Source organism: Gallus gallus, chromosome 10 (genome assembly GCF_016699485.2).
Source record: "Gallus gallus isolate bGalGal1 chromosome 10, bGalGal1.mat.broiler.GRCg7b, whole genome shotgun sequence".
In the NCBI taxonomy this organism is placed as follows: Eukaryota; Metazoa; Chordata; class Aves; order Galliformes; family Phasianidae; genus Gallus; species Gallus gallus.
The window spans coordinates 15,043,173-15,062,985 of record NC_052541.1 but is presented as its reverse complement, the minus strand read 5'-3'; the positions used below and the strand labels follow the sequence as shown (position 1 = coordinate 15,062,985).

The 19,813-nt window shown below is 41.3% G+C and overlaps 1 protein-coding gene across 8 annotated transcripts in view; it reads right to left on the bottom strand.

Moving 5' to 3' along the window:
• The window catches only part of MCTP2 (multiple C2 and transmembrane domain containing 2), a 113,013-nt gene that overhangs the window by 34,530 nt on the left and 58,670 nt on the right, over positions 1–19,813 (bottom strand). For all 8 annotated transcript variants that reach the window (XM_015292280.4, XM_003641820.6, XM_004943863.5 and 5 more), the window contains 3 exons: positions 12,039–12,140; positions 11,189–11,263; positions 10,329–10,448 (listed from right to left, as the gene is read on the bottom strand). In XM_015292280.4, coding sequence (XP_015147766.2) covers positions 10,329–10,448; positions 11,189–11,263; positions 12,039–12,140 — 297 coding nt within the window. The remainder of the gene's footprint in view (positions 1–10,328; positions 10,449–11,188; positions 11,264–12,038; positions 12,141–19,813) is intronic.

Below are 19,813 nucleotides of genomic sequence, written 5' to 3'. Positions count from 1 at the left end.
TAGGAAGGCAGCTCTAGTTTATTAAGGAAATTGAAATACATCATTGCAAATAATTTTCCCAAATGTGTGCAAGAAAGTATCTGGGGATGTTTTCTTAACTGCTAGAACAAGTCACCATCTAATTCCTGATGGGCACGCTCTGCAAAAAAAAATACCTAATTGATACAGTGACATTAGCATTTCTCATTTAATATTCCAAACATTTTAAGAAAATTTGCTCAGTGCATTTTTCTAATGGAATCAGAGCTCCTCGCCATCACTTTCTGACAGAGGCCACGTCTGAACACTCCTCATGGGGACAAAGCATAAGGGGACTTTAAAAAGAACTCCATTCCCACCCACTGCTAAGTAAGGGGTGCAGAGGTCTTCCTTCTCCCCCACGCCATGGATTTGATGTACAACACCAGCTAAGACGACTTTATATTAATCCACGCATAGTTTGCATTAGCTGCAGGACTTTGTTTCACTTTTCTAGAACTACAGAAAGTGCCTTTTGTGAAGCCCTTGCATTACAAATGCTTCTTGCTGCTGTTTAAACGTGTATCTCAAGTTTGCCGAGCCAAGTGCATCAAAAATGACAAAAAGGTCACGTATACCTAGTATATTTAAAAACAAACAAGTCTTCAAAGTCAAAGTGTAATGCAGTTATTTCTAATCTGAACAAACAATAGGCTACATCTAATGAAAGTTGACAATTGGCTCTGATACAAAGCTGTGCAGCTCCTCTGTTCCATTAAAAGATGAAAGCTGAAGGAAAGTACAGAAGACAGCGACTTCTCTCAAAAAGCAAGCAGAAAGTTCTGCATCTCAACTAGCAGAGCAGATAAAGGCTGTTTTGTTGGTGGGTTTTTTTGTGTGTGTGCGGACACTTCTGCTCACATATGGCACTCATCTCTCATTAAGCATGCTGGTGTTCCATGGGTAAAGTTAATGCTAAAATAAAACAGCATATTAGACCAGTAGAAAACACTGCATGCCCTACATATTTATTAAAATCACAGCACAGCATTTTAAACAAAAAAAAAAAGCACCTGCCACCAAGCTAAGCTTGACTACAATGTGGACATCACAATTAAGACTTATACACTAAATTCTAACGAAGCAGGGAGAAAGGAGATCACAGAACTCAGGGATGCTATTTGTGCCAGTCTAATTCTGCAGTAGTCAAACTAATTCATGATCAATAAGACTTTTAAAAACAGATTTCTGGGATTCTGCAGTTTAAAAAAAAACAAACCAAATAATGTTCTGACATAGGATACTTTTATTATGATTTTTATCCTTAAACAACCTTATGTTCAACACCCTAGAAACATCCCAGTTGCTTAAGACTAACCTCAGTCAGAGCAGCTCTTAGTTGGTAGTGAAAAGAAGTAAAACTAAAGAGAATAGGCTTAAAAAGAAGTCTTTGCTCCGCAGCTTCTACACTAATCCTCCTTTATTCTCAGATCCTGTATAGGATCCAACTCTTTCTCATTTAAAAAAGTAGTAGAGTGCTTTCAGAGAAACCCCTCAAGGTGCATCCTTCTCCATCATAAAACCAAAACGCCGCGTTACCTTCAGACATGGAATTTCTTCCAGTTGTCAACATTTCTGCAACTGGTGTTACATTAGCGCCGAGAGAATGAGCGAATTGAATTAACAATAAAATAGTTCAAGCAAGAAGAGGGAAAACCTGACAGAAAAATCTGACAAAAGCAGGAGCGTCAGAGCTGGCTCATTCATGAGAGGCCATCGCCACCTACAGGATTTTCCTCCTCTTCGGAAATGCTGTTGGCCGTATTGGAGCAGGGCTTACTTTCTAGCCCATGTTAAATAGCGTAAGTTTGCTGAAGTCAACGGAGTTGTGTTGACTTCACTTCTCTACTAATTCCCTCATTTTAGAAGATGAAACCTGGCTATTTCCAGGATGTGAGCTGTTTTAAGATCACATGTGCTATAGATAAAGGATTTGCCTTTCTTAGAGAAAAAAGGAAAACCATGAAGTATTGATAGGGTTACTCCACCGACAACAAGGGAAGTAATAGTCAACATCTACAACTTTTCTGTAAAACTGAGTGCTTGGAAGTACTAAGAGATGCCAGGTCAAAGTAACGTGAATGAGAACAAACCAAGAAGACCCTGAATGAAAGAAAAATCAATGCACCTGAGTTCTGGTGGGGAGGAAAGCACACTAAGAAAGTAAGATAATTCTTACCTTTAATGAAAATTTCACTTCCTAATAGATATCATGGACTTTCTACTCCCCCCCCCCCCTCAATTTCTCCACTTTCTGACATCAAGAACAGTAGACATTTGGCCTGAGCTGATACCTCTTCCCATGCACAGCCCTATGCAACTAAGGGAATTCTATGCACAAGCTTCTGAAATTCAGCTATTTCCAGCAGCAGTGAGCATGTCGTTTCTCTCCCACACTCCTGTTCCACAGGAGTCTTATATAGACAAAACCCCCTCTGAACTTCAAACTTTTGCCATTGTTTCAATGATTTCTAATCTGTGAATAAACTGAACTTTCAGAAAAAAAACAATAGGCAGATTGGGAAAATAAAACGGCTGGTTCCTGATATGGCAAATCAACACTTTAGGACAAAATAAACTGGCAAAAAGGAAGAAAAATTTCTGTTTTTTTTCCTATCTATTCGTTGATTGATAGGAATTGCAAATCATTGCTTTCTCACAAATTCAGAAGGTGCTGGACACTTCATCTGAAGTTCCTCTGAAGAATTTCAAACAAGAGAAAGAACTGCAGAAAAGCCAACTTTCAGGCAATGTGCAGTTCAGTCTTTCCCAGATGTTTTGCACCAAATTCCCAACAAAGGGATGGAGATTTGTATTCTGAGCTCACTTCACGTTTGAGAGTGAAGGAACCCACACCATCTTTCTGGACAGCAAATTTCATCTTTATAAAATAATTAAAACTCAAGGGCAAAAAAAAAAAAAAGCAATTTAATGCTAATCTGTGCCTGGATTTGTAAGTGGAAGCACACAGCATATCTGTTAACGCGTGGTTGGAAACAGGAGCTCAGCCAATGTTGGACAAACAAATAAAGCCAACAAACAGGATGGATTTTACCCTGCTAGAAAAAAAAAAGCAAAACAAACGCAATATATACGAAATAAATAGAAAATGTACAAAACAGTATAAGAGCAACAGTCATCTCTAACAAGACTTCAGAACTTCAAAACACACAAGACGTTACATATTAAAAAAGAAAGAGCTTCATAAATCAAACAGCTAAAGTACAATACAATATAGCAAACTCCAGCCAGACCACAAAGAGGGCTCTTTCTTCATAAACATCAGATCAGGCAGCTAAAATTATTACCAAAGCTCTCTTGTAACTGTCACCTGTGGTGGGTATAATTACAGGCTACTGCTGCAAGCACGCCCACGTCATATGGCAATAAAAGGACCTATAGCTTGCCAAGACCAGGCAGACAATGGAGAACATACACCACCTGACGAGAGCCCAAAAAGATCAGCCAGGGAGACTAATAAAAATGACAGCTTAGAAACAAATGACAAAGCTTCAGCCACAAAAAAGGCAATATCAAATTAGCTGGGAATGCAAGCACTGAGCAGAGTTCTCCAACAGGTCACAACTCGAGCAGAAAGCTGGTCGGAACTGTTTTCAGATGCATTTAGCTCAGGTTTTAGCTATGAAGAGCTCCTTTTTTCCTTAGTACTTTTTTTTTTTTATTAAACAAAATGTTTGCACATTTGGGGTTGGCTTTGTGGGCTGTCATTAGATAGCCAAACAGATGAAAACTATCTATTTCTAACTCTGCTCCAGAGACAGATAGATAACGTACGTTAATATGGGCACCTTCTAAGGATGCATCTACACCTTGTAACAAAGCTGAAATCCTTCCTCGTTGCCTTTTAATTCCTTGCTGGATGCCCGCATGCACATTCTTACTGACCAGCTGTAGAGAAGCTCAGCTTATGGCAGAATTGGGCTTTTAACTTAACAATCTGACCGTAAAGTTTAACGTGCACAAGTGATGTATTAAAAAGCTCTGTCATCGAGTAACAACATAACGCAATTACAGGAAGAGGGGAGGCAGAGAGACAGGGGTCTGAGTGAGGACTGAGTGAGAATGCAATGCATATGAGTTGCAATATGCACCACAGAAAGTGCAGGTATTGAAGATCACCAACCCCAAAAAAGCAAGGGACTCGCCATAAAGAGTGAGTGACTTGCTAAGCAGTCCCAGAAGAGGTGACCAGTATTCCTCATATTCCTTTCTTGTTGCTGTTTTTCGTTTGTTTTGGTAAAAAGGAACTCCCTGAACTCCTGAGCTAGAGACACAGACCACCTCGCCTCTGCAAAGTTAAATTAAGGATCTTCGTATCAGTCCCTGCTACGCTCCATCCCATTCCGACTCCAAAGCTTCAAACTTTGTTTTTCAAATCTTGTTTACAGTGCTGTCAAGCCTCTAAGTAGTTATTTCCCTATTAACTTTGTCCTTGTTTGTTCTTGCATTTTGGAAAGAGCTGGAAATAACATGTGTTTATTTTGCTGCGTGGCTCTCGGCATCACCAATATTGCTGTTGCTATTCCAGGAATTTTAACTGCTGCAGCAAAGCGAAGCCCGGGATCTCAGGCTTAAACCTAAAGCACAGAAGGATAAGACTGGAAATGTAAAGACTGCTGGGAGAAAGGCAAAACCACCTCCTTTAATTGCGTAGAGAAGCCCATTTCTCATCCGAGCTGTTACTTGCATGTGTCAGGTAACGTGCTTGTAACAGCTCTGCGTGCACAAACACTGGATTTTCACAGGCACTGCCATGAGCAGCGTGGAGGAAGCAGGATGTAAACGTTTCCTCTGTCATCAGAAAAAATGCTTTTACAGGGATATATAATAGCCCGAAATAAAAATATACCTCTGATCCAGCCCTTCCACGGGAATTCAAGACAATAATTTGAGAGATGTACCTTTGCCAGGGATTTGCAGAGGGAAAGAGCAGAGGAAATGTTAGGGGCTCTGAAGAATTAGTTGCTAGGTCAAATTCTTGAAACGCTGCCTCTGACTGCTCCTCCAGCACTAGCTCTCGTCTTCAACATGAAGAAGGAATTCTATCAGAGAGATATTTCTCAGCTCCCTTATTTAAGAAGGGGACTGCGTTCATTCCTTTGCTGACTGCTTCTTCAAAACTGCAGCAAAACACAAGCTGTAAGTGGGCTGAGAAAAGCCCTCAGCAAAAGCTCTACAGTAAAGCCCAAGTGAGGGCCATCTCTTTTGCATTAATACTTTTATTTTTTTTTAAAGCTTTTTCTTTTTCCAAGTTCCCTATTCAGTGTTTGAAGAATACTCATTCTTCTCTCTTTAGGATTACATCTATTCATTTTATTTCGCTTTTTAATGTGGAGACATTTTAATCTACCATTACTTTAATGCCATTCCCAAACAGTTTAGGAACAATGATTTATATTTCATCTTCAGCTACGAGAATTAAAAAAAGGGAGAACAAAAAGACTATACCATTCTCATTGGTTACACATGTAGTGTAGTAGTGGGACGGTTTGGTTTGTCCTTTGTATCACAGAACTGCCTGCTCCAATAGCATATAAAACTTTTGGGAAGGTAATGAAGGAGCATACACTCTTACAATTCCCTATAGGTTAAATGTTACCACCTATTGATAATTCATACACGAATTCTTGGTGAAACTTACACTCCATCTTCCACTTGGTTGGCCAAGGTCTGTGAGATGCTTGGCGACACTCAGTCTCTATCCTCAGTTGTTTGAATGTCATTGGTCTCGTTTCTCCATAGATTTCTCATGTTGCAAAGCAACACGTGACTTAAACTGGATGCTCTACCAGTATTCTGTTGTCATGTCCAGCGTGGCATTATATTTAGTACAAACAGGATTGGAGCATTTTGCTTGAAAACGTCTCAGCATAACATCCATTCAGAAGATGCTTGCCCATATGCAGAATAAAAGATCCACCTCAATCTACTTCAGAAGGCTTAAATTTTGAGTCAGCAAACATCATTCCTGAGGGAAAAGTACCTTCCCCTCTAGCTGATGCACAGTTAGTGACTTTAGAAGACGCTGTCAGTAAGCTCTCAGACTTTCATCTTTAGGTCATCAGTATAAATATAGCCCAGCTCAAAAGGGGATTAAAAATTATTCATGTCTACTAAGATGGTTGGTGTCTCCTCTACGAGATGAGTTTAACTGGGCTCAGATCCAGCTCCCATATCACAAGCTTAAGTGGCTGCATATTAAAGGGCGTGCTAAGCACTGCCCCAACGTATGTGAGCATGGGTTGAACTTTCCATGCTATCCCAGGTTAGGACCAACACAATCTGGTAAAGTGCATACACAGCCAGTGCACTCCATGACTCTCAAAGCCCCAAGAGGCTAATGCCAGAAAGTTGGGCATCCTCCAGCTCCTTCTGATTTACAAAAAGCTTTGGAGCTCTGAACTGGAGAAGGGTGCCAACATCCCATCTCTCCAGAAAAAGAGTACAAAAGCTTAAGTGTGGGTTTGCTGCTGTGTCCATAGCTCCCAGCAGCTCTTCAGGACATCCCAAATCCCCAGTGCTTCCCCACCTCTGAATCAATTGGCTTTTTGGAAGCCCAAACACTCCAAAACGATCCCACGCTTGTCATTTTCCCAGCTGTGCACCATTAAATAACTACAGGCAGTTTGACCAGAAACCAGAAACTCCATGTTTCAACCACAATTATGCTGCATCATCATATATTCCTTCCTTGTGATGGTACTATCCCATCATAAAAGAATTAGCCTGCAATGTCACCGCAAAACAAAATAAATACTGCCCATGCACGCTACACACTGATCTGCCTACCAGCAAGGGCAAAGCTTGAAATACAGCTCCCACTTGTACCACTCTGGCAGCAGCCCTGATTAGCAGAGGCCTGAACCTGATGCAGGGGGACACACTGCCAGTAAAAATGAAGTATTCTGGCAGGGGTTCGTGTGCAGGGACCCTGAAGCACATCGCCAGCGAGCGCTGCCAGTCACACCGGAGGTGCCATAGTGGCCGCTTCCCCCTCGTCTGCCTGAACGTGTCAATGTCTCACAACTATCACGCAAACTTTACCAAAAAAAATACATGATCATAAAAAAATTCCAGTCAATATATCCTTTTAATTTGCTCCAGATTATAGTTTTTTGTGCTTTTTTTTTTTTTAAGCGATTACTGTAATTTCATTAAATGACATAATTACCATTAATTCAGAGGAAAACTGTCAATAGAAGGTGTAATTATGTTGTATAAAATCACAAGCACAACGTTCAACGATGCATAATTCCTCACAAAAATCATTCCTGTGACTAAAATTAACTCTTAAAATATTTTTAAAATACATGTTGAGCAGTAGGAATGATTGAGTTCTGATCATGGACTTCCACAACTATCTTGGTGAGAAGAGGGAGCAGAGCAAGCAGGGAATGCACATGTAGAAGGAAGAAGCAGGAATTCAGCCTAAAAGCGCATTGGAAAGGTAACACGAGTTTTCATATGAACAAGTGGGAAAAACAAACAGCTTATTCTCACATAGATATACGAGTTGACTTGTAAGCAGACATTCCCTCAGGCACATTTCACTATGCAGCTCCTGTTTTTTGGGCACCATGAACACAGCGTGGAGGTGATGCCTCAATGAAGAAAGGTGACAAAAAGAAGGAGCGAGGTGGACAAAGCTACCACCACAATATTTGCTTTGGAAACTGGGAACAAATTGTGCAGGGCATGATATGGAGAGCATTAGGCACACAAGCAGAACCATAAAGGCATACACTACAGTATGCTTTGGAATACCTTCAAAAGAAAGCCCCCCTTGGGGAGTATGTTCCATGGAGTACATGGCAGAGAACACATGGACAAAGACTTAGGATCTCTCCCAGTGGAAGAACACTGTTAACATTACAGCAACGTTTTCTGCAAGTGTCAATTTAGCCAGTATACCAACATATTAGCTTGGGATGACACATAAATAAGTGAACGTGACGACAGCACTTTCCTCATCCACTTGGGTCCTGCCTGTTCTGCCCAAAAGTAGCAGCAAACATCCTTGTCACGCTTGCAAGCTGTCAGTACTAATGGGCAAGGAGGTGCACTGTAATAAGGACTAAAGCAGCAAGGTGCAAGATATCATGTGAGCTCCTACTGCAATGCTCTGATCATCTCTTACAAATATTTTCTCCCACCTGGGTGAGGAGCTTTGTGCACCTTCCCCACCTCTGGTTTCTAGCAACAGATACAGTCAGAATGTCAATAAGAACAGCATGGTACAGCCTAAGCTGATTCTAAGAAGGCATACAGAAGTTGCTTGGTGGAGGATGATTTTTAAAATGACATATTTTAACATGCATTTAACTGTTAAAGACTGGATTATAGGTACAGGGTATAGCACCTATCTTGCTGTGTACATATTTTCCCAACTATGAATGCACTTACTGGAAACAGCAAAAGATAGGGAATTAACACTTCATTATAAATGCCTAAATGGAATTATTGCCATGTGGAAAAAATCAAATACACTTAACTTTTGGTTTGTAGAAGAAATCTGCTTTTATTACCCTTAGTAGTGTATTTTATTCCTTTCCCACTACCCACTTTCTGTAGGAAACCGGGAGCATTATGTTACCCAGTAAAGATGTTAACATCTGTAACTTGTAACGTACCACTTCTTTTGTTCATCCTCCTTTCCACCTGGAATCAATTCCTTTTTCTGTGGACCCGCTTTCCCAGATTCTTATTTTCATGCCTTTCTACCACTTACCAACTTTTCCCAAGTCTAGAAAAATGAACTTCACGGCCATAACTTCACAAGCATTTTATTTCCTAATTGAGCCAATCTCCTAAGCATGCAGTTAGGTTCCTGTTTAACAGTGATGGTACAACATAGGTAAAATCCCAGTGCCAATGTCCCTACTACCTTTGCAGCCTGTGTACACAACCTTACAATTCCTTGCGGACAACCATGTAGATTTCTTGCACAACATGGAGAGAGGTTTGAGAGCTACCAATATTGCAAACAAACACGCATGCATAGCAGCTCCAACTCTTTCAAGAAAGCCACCATCTTAAAGCCCAAAGGGCAAGGCTAGGTTGATTTAAGTTTTCTTTCTCTAAGCACTTCCAGTATATCTGTGCACAACCTACAGTGTATCAGTTAGCATCTCTGCCTTCAGTGAAGACAACATCTTAACATACTACTAAGCAGCTCTTGAGCCACTAATGCTAGATGTGATCTGAATAAGCTTTGAGCAGAAGCCAAAAAAACACACAGAAAAGATCCTCTCGTCCTACCTACTCTTTAAGCGCATGTCATGCCTACAACTTGCTGGGTCTTTGCCCTGATTTTCTTCCCATCACTTTACTTATCTGTAAGAAATACACTGTCAAGTGTCTTCCTCTAAAGAACCTTTAAGTGATTTAAAATGCACAGAGAGTAAAAGGAGAAATCTTGAAGATGTGGCTGTTCTTTTGCTTAATCAACACTCAAAAGCTTTCTTTTTGCATGCTGGACCACCACAAAATGATTTTGCAACCTTTAATGGCACGACAAACGTTTCAAGCACGAAGAAAATGTCACACCACAGAATCAAAACTATGCAAAACATTTCTGTGCTTGCGTGGATTATGAGAAAACTGCCAACGGGGTGTTTATTACCAAGGGGAAAATGGAGAGAGTAGTAATGGCAGGTAGAGAATTTGGCTTTTCACTTGCAGAGGGGGGAGAACTCATTGACCAGTCTTTCTCTGTCCTTTCATATACACAAATATTTAAAAACTGTGATGGTTAAGGGAATAAATTTGCAACTGGCAAAGCTGCCCATGTGCCACAGGGACACGCAGCGTGCTGTGTGGTAGCAGCAGGCAGAGCAAACTTTGGTAACCCGCAGCTAATTGCCTCCTCATGCATCGTGACAACCAACGACATCTCACTGCAGTTGGTGCCTACTCTCTCAGCCACCATCTCTCTTCCCTCCTACCATCCAATTTCCGTGCTATAAAAAGGGCCATAACAGCAATATAGAACAGCCATATGGTCATAGCCTTTACAGTGCCTGTCACCGACCGCACATGGGCAGCCCAGGCCAACAAGAGCCTCTGCACATAGCAAAAAAAGGCTGTTTCTGAAGGTTTAATTTCCACATCCAGCAGACCCAATGCTGACCTGGCTGCCTTTGAAATCTGCACACCCTGCAGCCGTGTAGCAACAAAATACCAATAACAGCAAACGATAAATGGCTTTACACTGGTGGAGAGGAAGGCACGTTAACACTCGAGATCTTATATCACTTAGCCACATCCAATAAAAGAAGAAATCCACTTACCACAAATGCTATCACGCTCTTTACCGTGGACTCCCAGAGAAAACAGCTCCGAAGGAACTGTATTGTATTCCATATTGCCATGGTGATTTTTTTCACACGATCAACATTTCTCGATAAGATCTGATAAATATTGAGTGGGAGGAGGGGAGGAGAAGAGTTTAATCAAACACTCTAATATCCTACCATTGCTTCAGAAACAGGGATAATTTAAGCTACAGACGCATGCCAGGGCACAGAGTACAAATAAAGCTTCTATTTCAAAGACACCCTCCTGCTCCTGTCTGCTTTCTGATTACACCCATACCTCCCAGTTTTCTTTATCCACCAAAAAAATAAAAAATAAAGGAAAAAAAAACACAAGAAAGCACATCTTGCCAAAACTGAATAGTACAGCGACAGAAACCTTTCAATTGTCATAATATAGTAATGTCTCAGAAGGAAGAGCTAGAAATAATTTAATCCAAACACGCAACCTCTTCTCTACGTTTTAGATTCATCCATAGAAATAAATATGAGAATTTTAGCTTTATTTTTAATATGACAATAGTCATTCTTCTAAAGTCTATACAGTTTTTAACTAATGTAAGTCTGGTTTCTTCCTTCCGAGATTAAAAAACAGGGCTTGTGCTTTGCTTCGGGTGCTGTTAACTGTGCATTACCCACACCTACCATTTCCCCTATCCCGAAGCACAAGGTCGAACTACTGATGCAAACTGGATCAGAAAGCCTTTAAACATAATGAAATGCAGAGAATTTACACGTGTTTAGTGTTTTATGCATAAATGGGCGTCGTTCTTGGCCACAGCAACTCCAGTCTTTCCAAAGCAAGCATCAGAGCTGAGCCCAGAGATAACCTTTACCTTCTTAGAAAACTTGCGGTTCTCCTCAGTGAAGCGCTTTTCGCGGGGCTTGAATGTCCTAATGGTTGCTTTGATCTAAAATAAATAAGAAAGCCGTGCACTTCTAAATTCATTATTCCTTACAGCACTAGGATCTTCCTCTCTTTTAAGGGACATTTGGGCAAAGGCTAAAAGAAACCAAGGGGACATCTCACAGAGGAACTGAAATAGTCATCATCCTGCACGTTCAATACGTACGGGTGGAAGAACCTTCACTGCTGCTGCCCTGAACCCTGGAGTTTTGCTGACCACTCTCACTGTACCACAAGGCCAGCAAAGGCAGAGCTGCAGCACAGCCCACAACGGCCTTAATAAATGGGATTCCATTCAGCAAAGGCTGGAGGGCATAAACAATTGAGACTGACTCAGCCACCTAAAAACTAAGTGCACCACGTACATGCCTCATTAATTTTCCTGTCAACACCCTGGGAAGAGAACACTGTGGGTCAGCTTTTTCGGGAGGAAGTAGGTGTTAAAAGTAATGCATAATAATCTAAACATTAAGCCCTTTTCTGGCTCCTGCAAACGAAGCCCTGGCGTACAGTAATTGACACCTCCTTCCTAAAGCTCCTGTGGTCGCTGTAAGTCCTGAAGTGCCCTGCGTTGTTCCATCCACCCAGATGGGCTGTAACGTTACCATGTGCCAATGCCTCCTCACCCACGGTATGAAACATTGCAACCAGATGCAGTGAGGTCAGGACTTTTCCTGCTTGGCTCCTGCTTTCAAAGGATCGATTACCTCCCTCCCAGGTGCACATATTTCCACATTTCTTACACAGATGATAAGCAAAGAGAAAATATTTTAACTTACGGGATTAAATAGGACATCCAGCTCTAAGTAAATTACTCCTTTTGAAGCACGTTCCAAGTCTTTATTCTTCAGCATGTAACAACTTTGTTTGCCATTTCTGATCTATAGATTGGAAAGAGAAAAAGCATCAATATTTTCCCAGCTGTAATTTACAATGTAATTTTATAAGACACTACCAAAAAAAAAAACAACCTCACAAGCAGAAAAATCGTCCCCAAACCATGATAATATACTCAGAGCCTGAAATACGAAATGACCATTGGATTAGAGACCTATAAAATTGCAGATTAAATCTCTTACGGTCCAACTTTAATTTACAAACCTTGTACTTTTATAGTAGAGCAGCGCACGCAATAGCCAGTTTGAAAATTCTGCCCTGGAAGCCAGTGAGTTGATGGGAAGTAATCAGCCTCCGTTATTACAGGTTGAAAATGGAATTTTTCTTCCAAAGTTCAGAAAGAGAGCCACGACAACAACTTACCCACCTACTGCACACTCCGGTACACGGAACTCGCTTCAAACGCTTCGTTTATTGCAAGGTTGTCAAATTATTACCCGGGAAACGAACACAATCCAATGAAATTAATCAGCTTAAATGGAATGGATGTTAATGTAACAAATGCTCAAAATTAACTAATTCACGTGAGAGACTTCTCCCCCCACCTCTGAATTTCAACGCCATTTCCATGCTCTAATCTGCCGGTTGGCCCTATCACATTAAAGGCCTATAAAAAGAAAAACAACCTCCCTCCCTCACCATTTTGTAAACTATTTGGCTCAAATCAAAAGCATTCTCTCTTCTAAAAGTGATGGCAGAAATGTATTTATTATACACAGTAGGATATGTATTGATTAAACATTTGGCTTTTTTAGGAAGCAGACCAGTTAATTCTAAACAGCAGTAACATAAAAAACTGCAGCTTACCAAAAAGCTACATTCAGGGACTGTAATGATCAAAGATTAAAGATAACGGAGGAAATTTGGGGGCATGAAATTGCAACCATATTTAAAACGGCTATTGCTGCTCTGGCATTTAGAAGAGGCACTCATATAAACCATGGCAGAAATGAGTAAGGAGGAAAAAAAAAAAAGGTATAATAGGAACCAAGCGATTTCACATTACAAGGGAAAGGTCACTTTCCTTCCCAATGCTGCTCCACCCTTTCTGTACCAAACAGCTCGTCGAAGGGTAGACGGCTTTCCTGGCTGACAGTTAAAAGGGAAGAGGGCTCTCATAAAGACCAAGTTTGCATCCTCAGCAGGGTCCAAACAGGAACTCCAGCTTTTACTATGTTTTCATCCAAAGCTGAGCTTAACGGGATGCTGGGAGCTATGCTTATTTGTAGGGTCTCTTTAATAATAACAGGCACCGATCATGAGCCTGCCTTCAATGCAAGGGAAAGCACAAAGGGCTGGAGTTACAGACAAAGGAAGTGGCCAGCCCCATTCCTAGGATCACTCCTATCAGCTGGTCCTCAGACCAATTGCCACATAAAGTATTGTTTGCCCATCAGAAAGGATTCTGCAACTCCAACAGTTCCCTCATCACCACCTCCCAGCAAGGGCAGAAAGAGATTTAAATGATACGGAGTGAAAACAAACCCACTCCACGTTATTCAGAAACTAAAGACGCTCCATTTTCCAAACTGAAAATTGGGTTTCCTCTGAGTAGAGATAAAAAGCCAAATGGACTTGGCTTGAGATTATTATTCCTTCCTAGTAGCTTGTCTGCAGAGATACAGATATCCAGTGCATATCAACAGCGCATAATTGTAGATTCTTCATATGTATGCATTTGGGGGCTGAAATTTCACATATTTCAGTCACAAACAGTTCTCGCAACTTTTCATTCTTAGGGTGAAGTGCTTCCATACCTCAGCAGTAAGAACACATGGAAATCTGGATATGCTTCTTACTAACATATTTTAAGAGCACAACCAATAAGGAAGGACGCTGCACACGTTGCTAAATTCAGAGAAAAAAAATAAAAGGAAGGAGAGGGTCTGGTAAGACTAAAATTAATACAGATTTCCTAGCTTTTGACCTTCTTCAAGGGGAGAGAAGCACAAGAGAAAAGAACAATTGGCTATAAACTGGCATTTCTCCACTGCGTTTTCATTTGGATGAAGAGAAAAAAAAACCTTGAAATAAAAAGTCAAACAAAAGTCTCTCAAAAGTTTTGGCAACATGTCAAAGCCACGAGGCTCAGCAAAAGGTATGAGGTGACTCGAACACCCATGACTGCACGGAGATTAAATTGGTGGCACGTCTCAACTGTACCCAGAAGAAAACACCCAAAACTATTCTGTTCTTGGGCCAGACTTTAGATTCTGTTCAACATTTCCCTCTGTCTCAAGAGACAAGCAGTCATATTAATTTCATCTGGGATCCATTTCTTTCTCCTCTCTGAGAGCTCCTCTCCTATCTCTGCTACTTGCAAAAACCACTCAAATGTTCTCTCCAGCTGCAGACTATGTCTCACCCTGTGCTGGGGTCCTAGAAGGAACCTAAATTCAGGAAGATCAAATTTCTCTGCCAAACAACTGTCACTAGATACCTGAACTAATACTCCTGACAGCCATGTCTAAAATGTGTTAACTTATGTAAAAAGATCAAGAATTGAATGGAAACAAATATGAGAATTAAAAGTGAAAACATCTACAGGTGAGGTCCTTCAAGAGATATTATCAATATTATCCCTTTACTAATTTTATATATGTGTACATATATCTCCTCAAGGAATACCTATGCTTGCACTCTTTGAAAGCTTATTACATGCATGGAACACACCGGGGTGCAATCAACAGTTAAGACTGCCCATAACCACAGGAGGACAGCAGTGCCAATCCCACAATTTCAACGGTACAATTCCCCCCTTCTTCTGTGTCATACTTCCTTCTATACAGGAGCACGCAAAGGAAGTCACCAGCTGGAAGAAAAGCTACAGTTCTTCATGCATTCAGTATTCATATCTACAGGAGGCAGAGGTAACCTCTGGCAGTGCTTCAGCTTGCCTTCCCAGCTGGAAGGAGACGTTCAGGTGCATGAGACCACAGCACAGTCAAGGCCCAAAGTGCATCAAGTTCCTTTCAAATGAGTGAATATATTTGCTAAACTCTTCCCACAGATGTCCCCAGTAAAACAAATGTGACTAAACACAGTATTGATGCAGCCAGCCAATGCTAAATCTATTAAGCAACAACCTTCTGACCGCTTGGGAATTTTAATGAAATAGAGAAAGCCGAGATTGATATGACACAAAACACTGAGAAGACAGGACCCTTACACAGCAAAGGGTGTTTTTTTCATTGCTCTTGTCTCAAAGAAATATGGTTTAGTGGCTTTTTTTTTTTTTTTTTGTACATTGATTTTAAGAAAACTTCACTCCGTATCCAGCTTTGATGCAGATTCGATGTCATATATCGATGACCTGACAGAACAATGCTGGGTTAAACCTCTGTACATCAACACCCGTGACGTGCAGAAAGGGTAATGGCTACTCTCCAAAGGTAATTCATCTAAAGCATTTGGGACCTCTGATATTCCTGCTTGAGCTCATTGCCGATGCACAATGTCATACCATTTGCCCTGAATAACATAAAGCTGTCTTGTTATAGACACACACCTCCTCTTATCAAAGGACATATTGCCCCAGGAAAAGATGAAAGCAAGGCACATATTTGATCCACCTGGATATGAGTAAGGGTTTTTTTTTGTTTCTCCTCAGCCCTGTAATATACGTTCATTAGATTTTATCCAAAATGTCCGTTCATTCATCCCAAACTCTTTCCCCCAAACGCTTTGCTTTTAATAACCTTCTGTAGGATCCAAAGTACAATAGAAGCGCAGATTCTTGGCAGAGGGTTCGTGTCCAAAGACTGAACGTGTATGGGGTCAACAGTCTGAAAGCAGGCAGCTTCCAAGGCAGAGTGAGGAGATGCTGAAAGCCCCAGGAGCACTCTGAGGCCAGGATCTCAAGTAGCGCTCAAAAAAAAACCAACCCACATTGCCCCATCAATACTATTTGCCATACGCAGAACATTGTCAAAGCAGAGTATTTTATTTCAGAAATAAGGTGCCCTTTTTTTTTCTGGAAGCAGTGTCTTTTACCCTCATCCCAACATTTCTGGATCACGAGAGGAGTAAAAATCAGAACAGATGATCTACTGCACAGCAGCCTCTGCGACTCAAGTGCAGCATTTCCACCGCTCTCTCAATGTCTAAAGCTTTCTCCAGCAAAAGGCTGCACACTTATGGTCAAGTGCTAAGCAATCACAACTGGCAGGTGTCTGTTCTCTGAATCCAGGCCACGTTTCAGACAATTAAGCTTGCAAAAGCCATGCTAGTTGTTTTCCACTGTATCTTTAGCTACCGACCTTGCGCGGCACTTGGAAGCATTTCAGAGACCTCTTCCTGTTTGCTGAAAAAAGTGCGCAGCTGAAATCCACTCTGAGCTGATAACTCAGCAGATACAAACATTCCAGCCTTCCATACAACTCTTCACTCAAAGGTCTTTCTACATGAGGATATTTGATATAACCTGCTTTAAGATTTACTGAAGCACATGATACGATGCCATGCCTCTCGCTTGCAGCCCTCTAGGAGATAGGAGCCTCTCGAAGCAAAGCAAAAAAAGACAAAGCCTTACAGACAGAAACATGGCTGCTTTCACCAAGACTGAGGGCACAAACGAACTCAGAGAAGGAAAGGACTACTTTGATAATTAGTTCGAGTCCCCTAAAACCTACAAAAAGCAAAATCACTAAACCTATCAAAATCCTTCCTTGAAGCACTCAACTTTTTGCCTTACTTCTCCATTTCCGAGCGTCTTCTTCAGTTTCTAACACAAAAACCTGCTATGTTCAGTGCTGTACATGGTCTGGTCTTCCCTCTCATTGCCCAATGTCTGAGAATGCAATCCCTTTTGCAGCCGGACTCTACAGGTCACCTTTGGCACAACAGAGCTCCATTTTGTTCAATGCTGGTAGCAGTAATTTGCATCTTTTTCAGTTTATCTGCCACTTCTGTGCCTGTGGATATCTAGAGCTGTGAACAGTATTTGAGATGAGGCCTCATTTACATGTTTTAGAGGCAGAGAATTGTTCAACATAAAGAAGGGCAGGAGAAAAAAAAATGCAATAGGTTGATTAACATGGAAAAGCTGAAAGTAAAAAGCAAGCTCTGCAGTTAGATTTCATCTTCCTGAAATGGCAAAAGGCAAATCACTGCTTCCCTCCCTCTGTCCCCAACTACCTGCACACAGAGAAAACACCAAACTCAGTGTAATGCTATCAAAATCAACGTCTGTACTGCTTGTTAACAGAGCTCCATGAGAAACAAAGCAAATCATGCAGTCATCATGCCCATCAAAAGCATGTGAAGTTTCTAGCTTTATTCCTGTCATTTTAAAGCTGCTCTCATGTTGCCAAATCTGTTTGTTTCTTAATTAACTGATTCCATTTCTTAATTAACCAATTCAAACTCCAGCCTAGATTACAGTCAGCGGTTACTGGGAAGCACAAACATAATACTAATACACAAAAAAATCACAGGGACTGTCTGCGTGTTAATGGGATGATGAAGGTGCATTCATGCTTGGAAAATGCCACTGCAAAGACTTCTGGACATACTCAAACCAAAACTCTCTTTCAAATTAAACTTTTCCTATCCCTCCAACATACACCCTACCCGAAGCATTTCTGCACTAAGAAAATCCAACCATCCATGAGCAGCTCCTGAAGGAAACTTATTTCACGTGCTGACAGCTCACAACTCAGGCTGGTGCATTTTTAACTTATACGAAGGGAACAAAGAGGCAAACGCATTTCTATTTCAAAAGGGAGCGTAATGCAAGCCAAATATTAGGCCTGAGAAATTAAACTTGTATGATTTGTGAGGTTTTTCTTGAATCTTTTAACTATTGTTCGCTTTCAGCATATTTATCTAAATGCTTCAAAGGACAGATCCAAATTTATAGCTCAATTCACAACATACATCGAAATACTCAGTTCAAGAAGAAGAGCTCAGAAAATCGCCCTTCTCTGTCTGAACAAAGTTAAGAGGTGCAAAATGTTTTTAATCAGAAGCAGAGATGAATATATTTATGCTACATTTGACTGAAATCGGAGGCAGAGAAGTTTGGATGGGAAGGAAGGAAATCAGTTGGCAAGGGAAAGCATAAACAGTTTTTATTTTATTTTTTGTCTCAAAACTTTGGACAAAAAACCTACACTGAATAGAGTTTGGACATTACCACACACATGCACTCCCCTGCTCTGCCTTGTTACATGCTTCCTAAGGGATACTTGACAAATGCCTATAAAATCAACAGAAAATCCAACTCTAACATCTTCTCACTGTGAGCCCACACAGCCTGCTGCCGATCATGCAGACCATTTGGCAAGCACTGGGTCTGCAGGAGAGCAGCTGCTCCAGCCACTCTCTTCCAGGAACATCAGAGATATGAGGACTTGGGGAAAAATTAACCGAGTGATCAAAAATGGAATAAAAGATGTTAAGAGTTTTTCTTCCCTGTAAACATCAAATCATCCTTCGTGCCAAACTGACTTTAATATTGTTCTGAAAGTGGAGATACTGAAGACTCAAGCCACTGAAAAACAGACAAATAATCTAAAGCATCCCCAGCCTCAGACAGAACTTGCAGTGTAAGCCATGGAGGGAGGCAGAATACAAGGCAGCTTGAACACAGGTACGTACATATAAAACGCACGTATCTGTTCCACAGAGTTCCAAAATAGAAGTTTAATTATTATTCTGCCTACAGTGATCCCAGTCAAACCAGTACCCAGGTCTCTGGGGCTACTGGATGGATAGAGCAGCTCTGCCTAGCATTGCTGCTTGAGTGCAGCACTGAGGCTCTCTAAGCCTGGCATTTACCCCACTGCAGCTTATGCATGTCTCATCCTCCTTACTCAAGGGCAGGTTGGATGGAGCCCTGCGCAGCCTGATCTGGTGGTTGGCAGCTCTGCCCACCTCAGGGAGGCTGGGGCTCAATGAACTTTAAAGTCACTTCCAACCCAGGCCATTCGACGGTTCTGTGAAGTATCCCAAGGCGCCCACAATCTGGACTCCAGAATAACTTGGAAGAAGCACATGGTGGGTGAAAATAAACATAAACACACGTTCCTGAAGAAATTCAGAAGCCACACTGCTTTCGACTCGCATGCCCAAGAAATATACATATTTAAACAGAATAGTAACAGAACTGGAGCACATTAGCCTGTTCCTTTACCACTATAAAGCATTCTTTAAGCTATGCTGTAAAATATGCTCTAAAATGGTTCAAGAGTTTTTCAGGCATTTCATTATTTATTTGGAAACATCAAATATTTGTAGTTCAGCTTCCCCTTTCTGATCTTGATTGGTCCCTTACCTAACCTGTGTCCATATATATTCCCCAGCAGACCCTGAGGGGCTGCTTGGACTTAATGGAATTTTTGCTTTCTCTCTAGAAGCTTCCCATTACTCCACTCCCTGCAAGGATGGAGCCCCACTAACTCATTCCCACAACAGAGCCTTCCCCACAGCTGCCCACCTCTAAGACTCAAACTCTTTTGCCTTAAATATGAGAGATGCGTGCCAGCCTTTCTGCCAACGTGAATATGCTTTCACAGGAACGCTTCAAAACAATACAGCAATTTTGTACTCTGTAATTTCAATCAAGACTCACCGACTGCCTATCCAGGAGAGCTATTACCCACAGCATCACACTGTGCATTACCGAAAGGTGTGCACTACTGCAAGCATCGCTCAC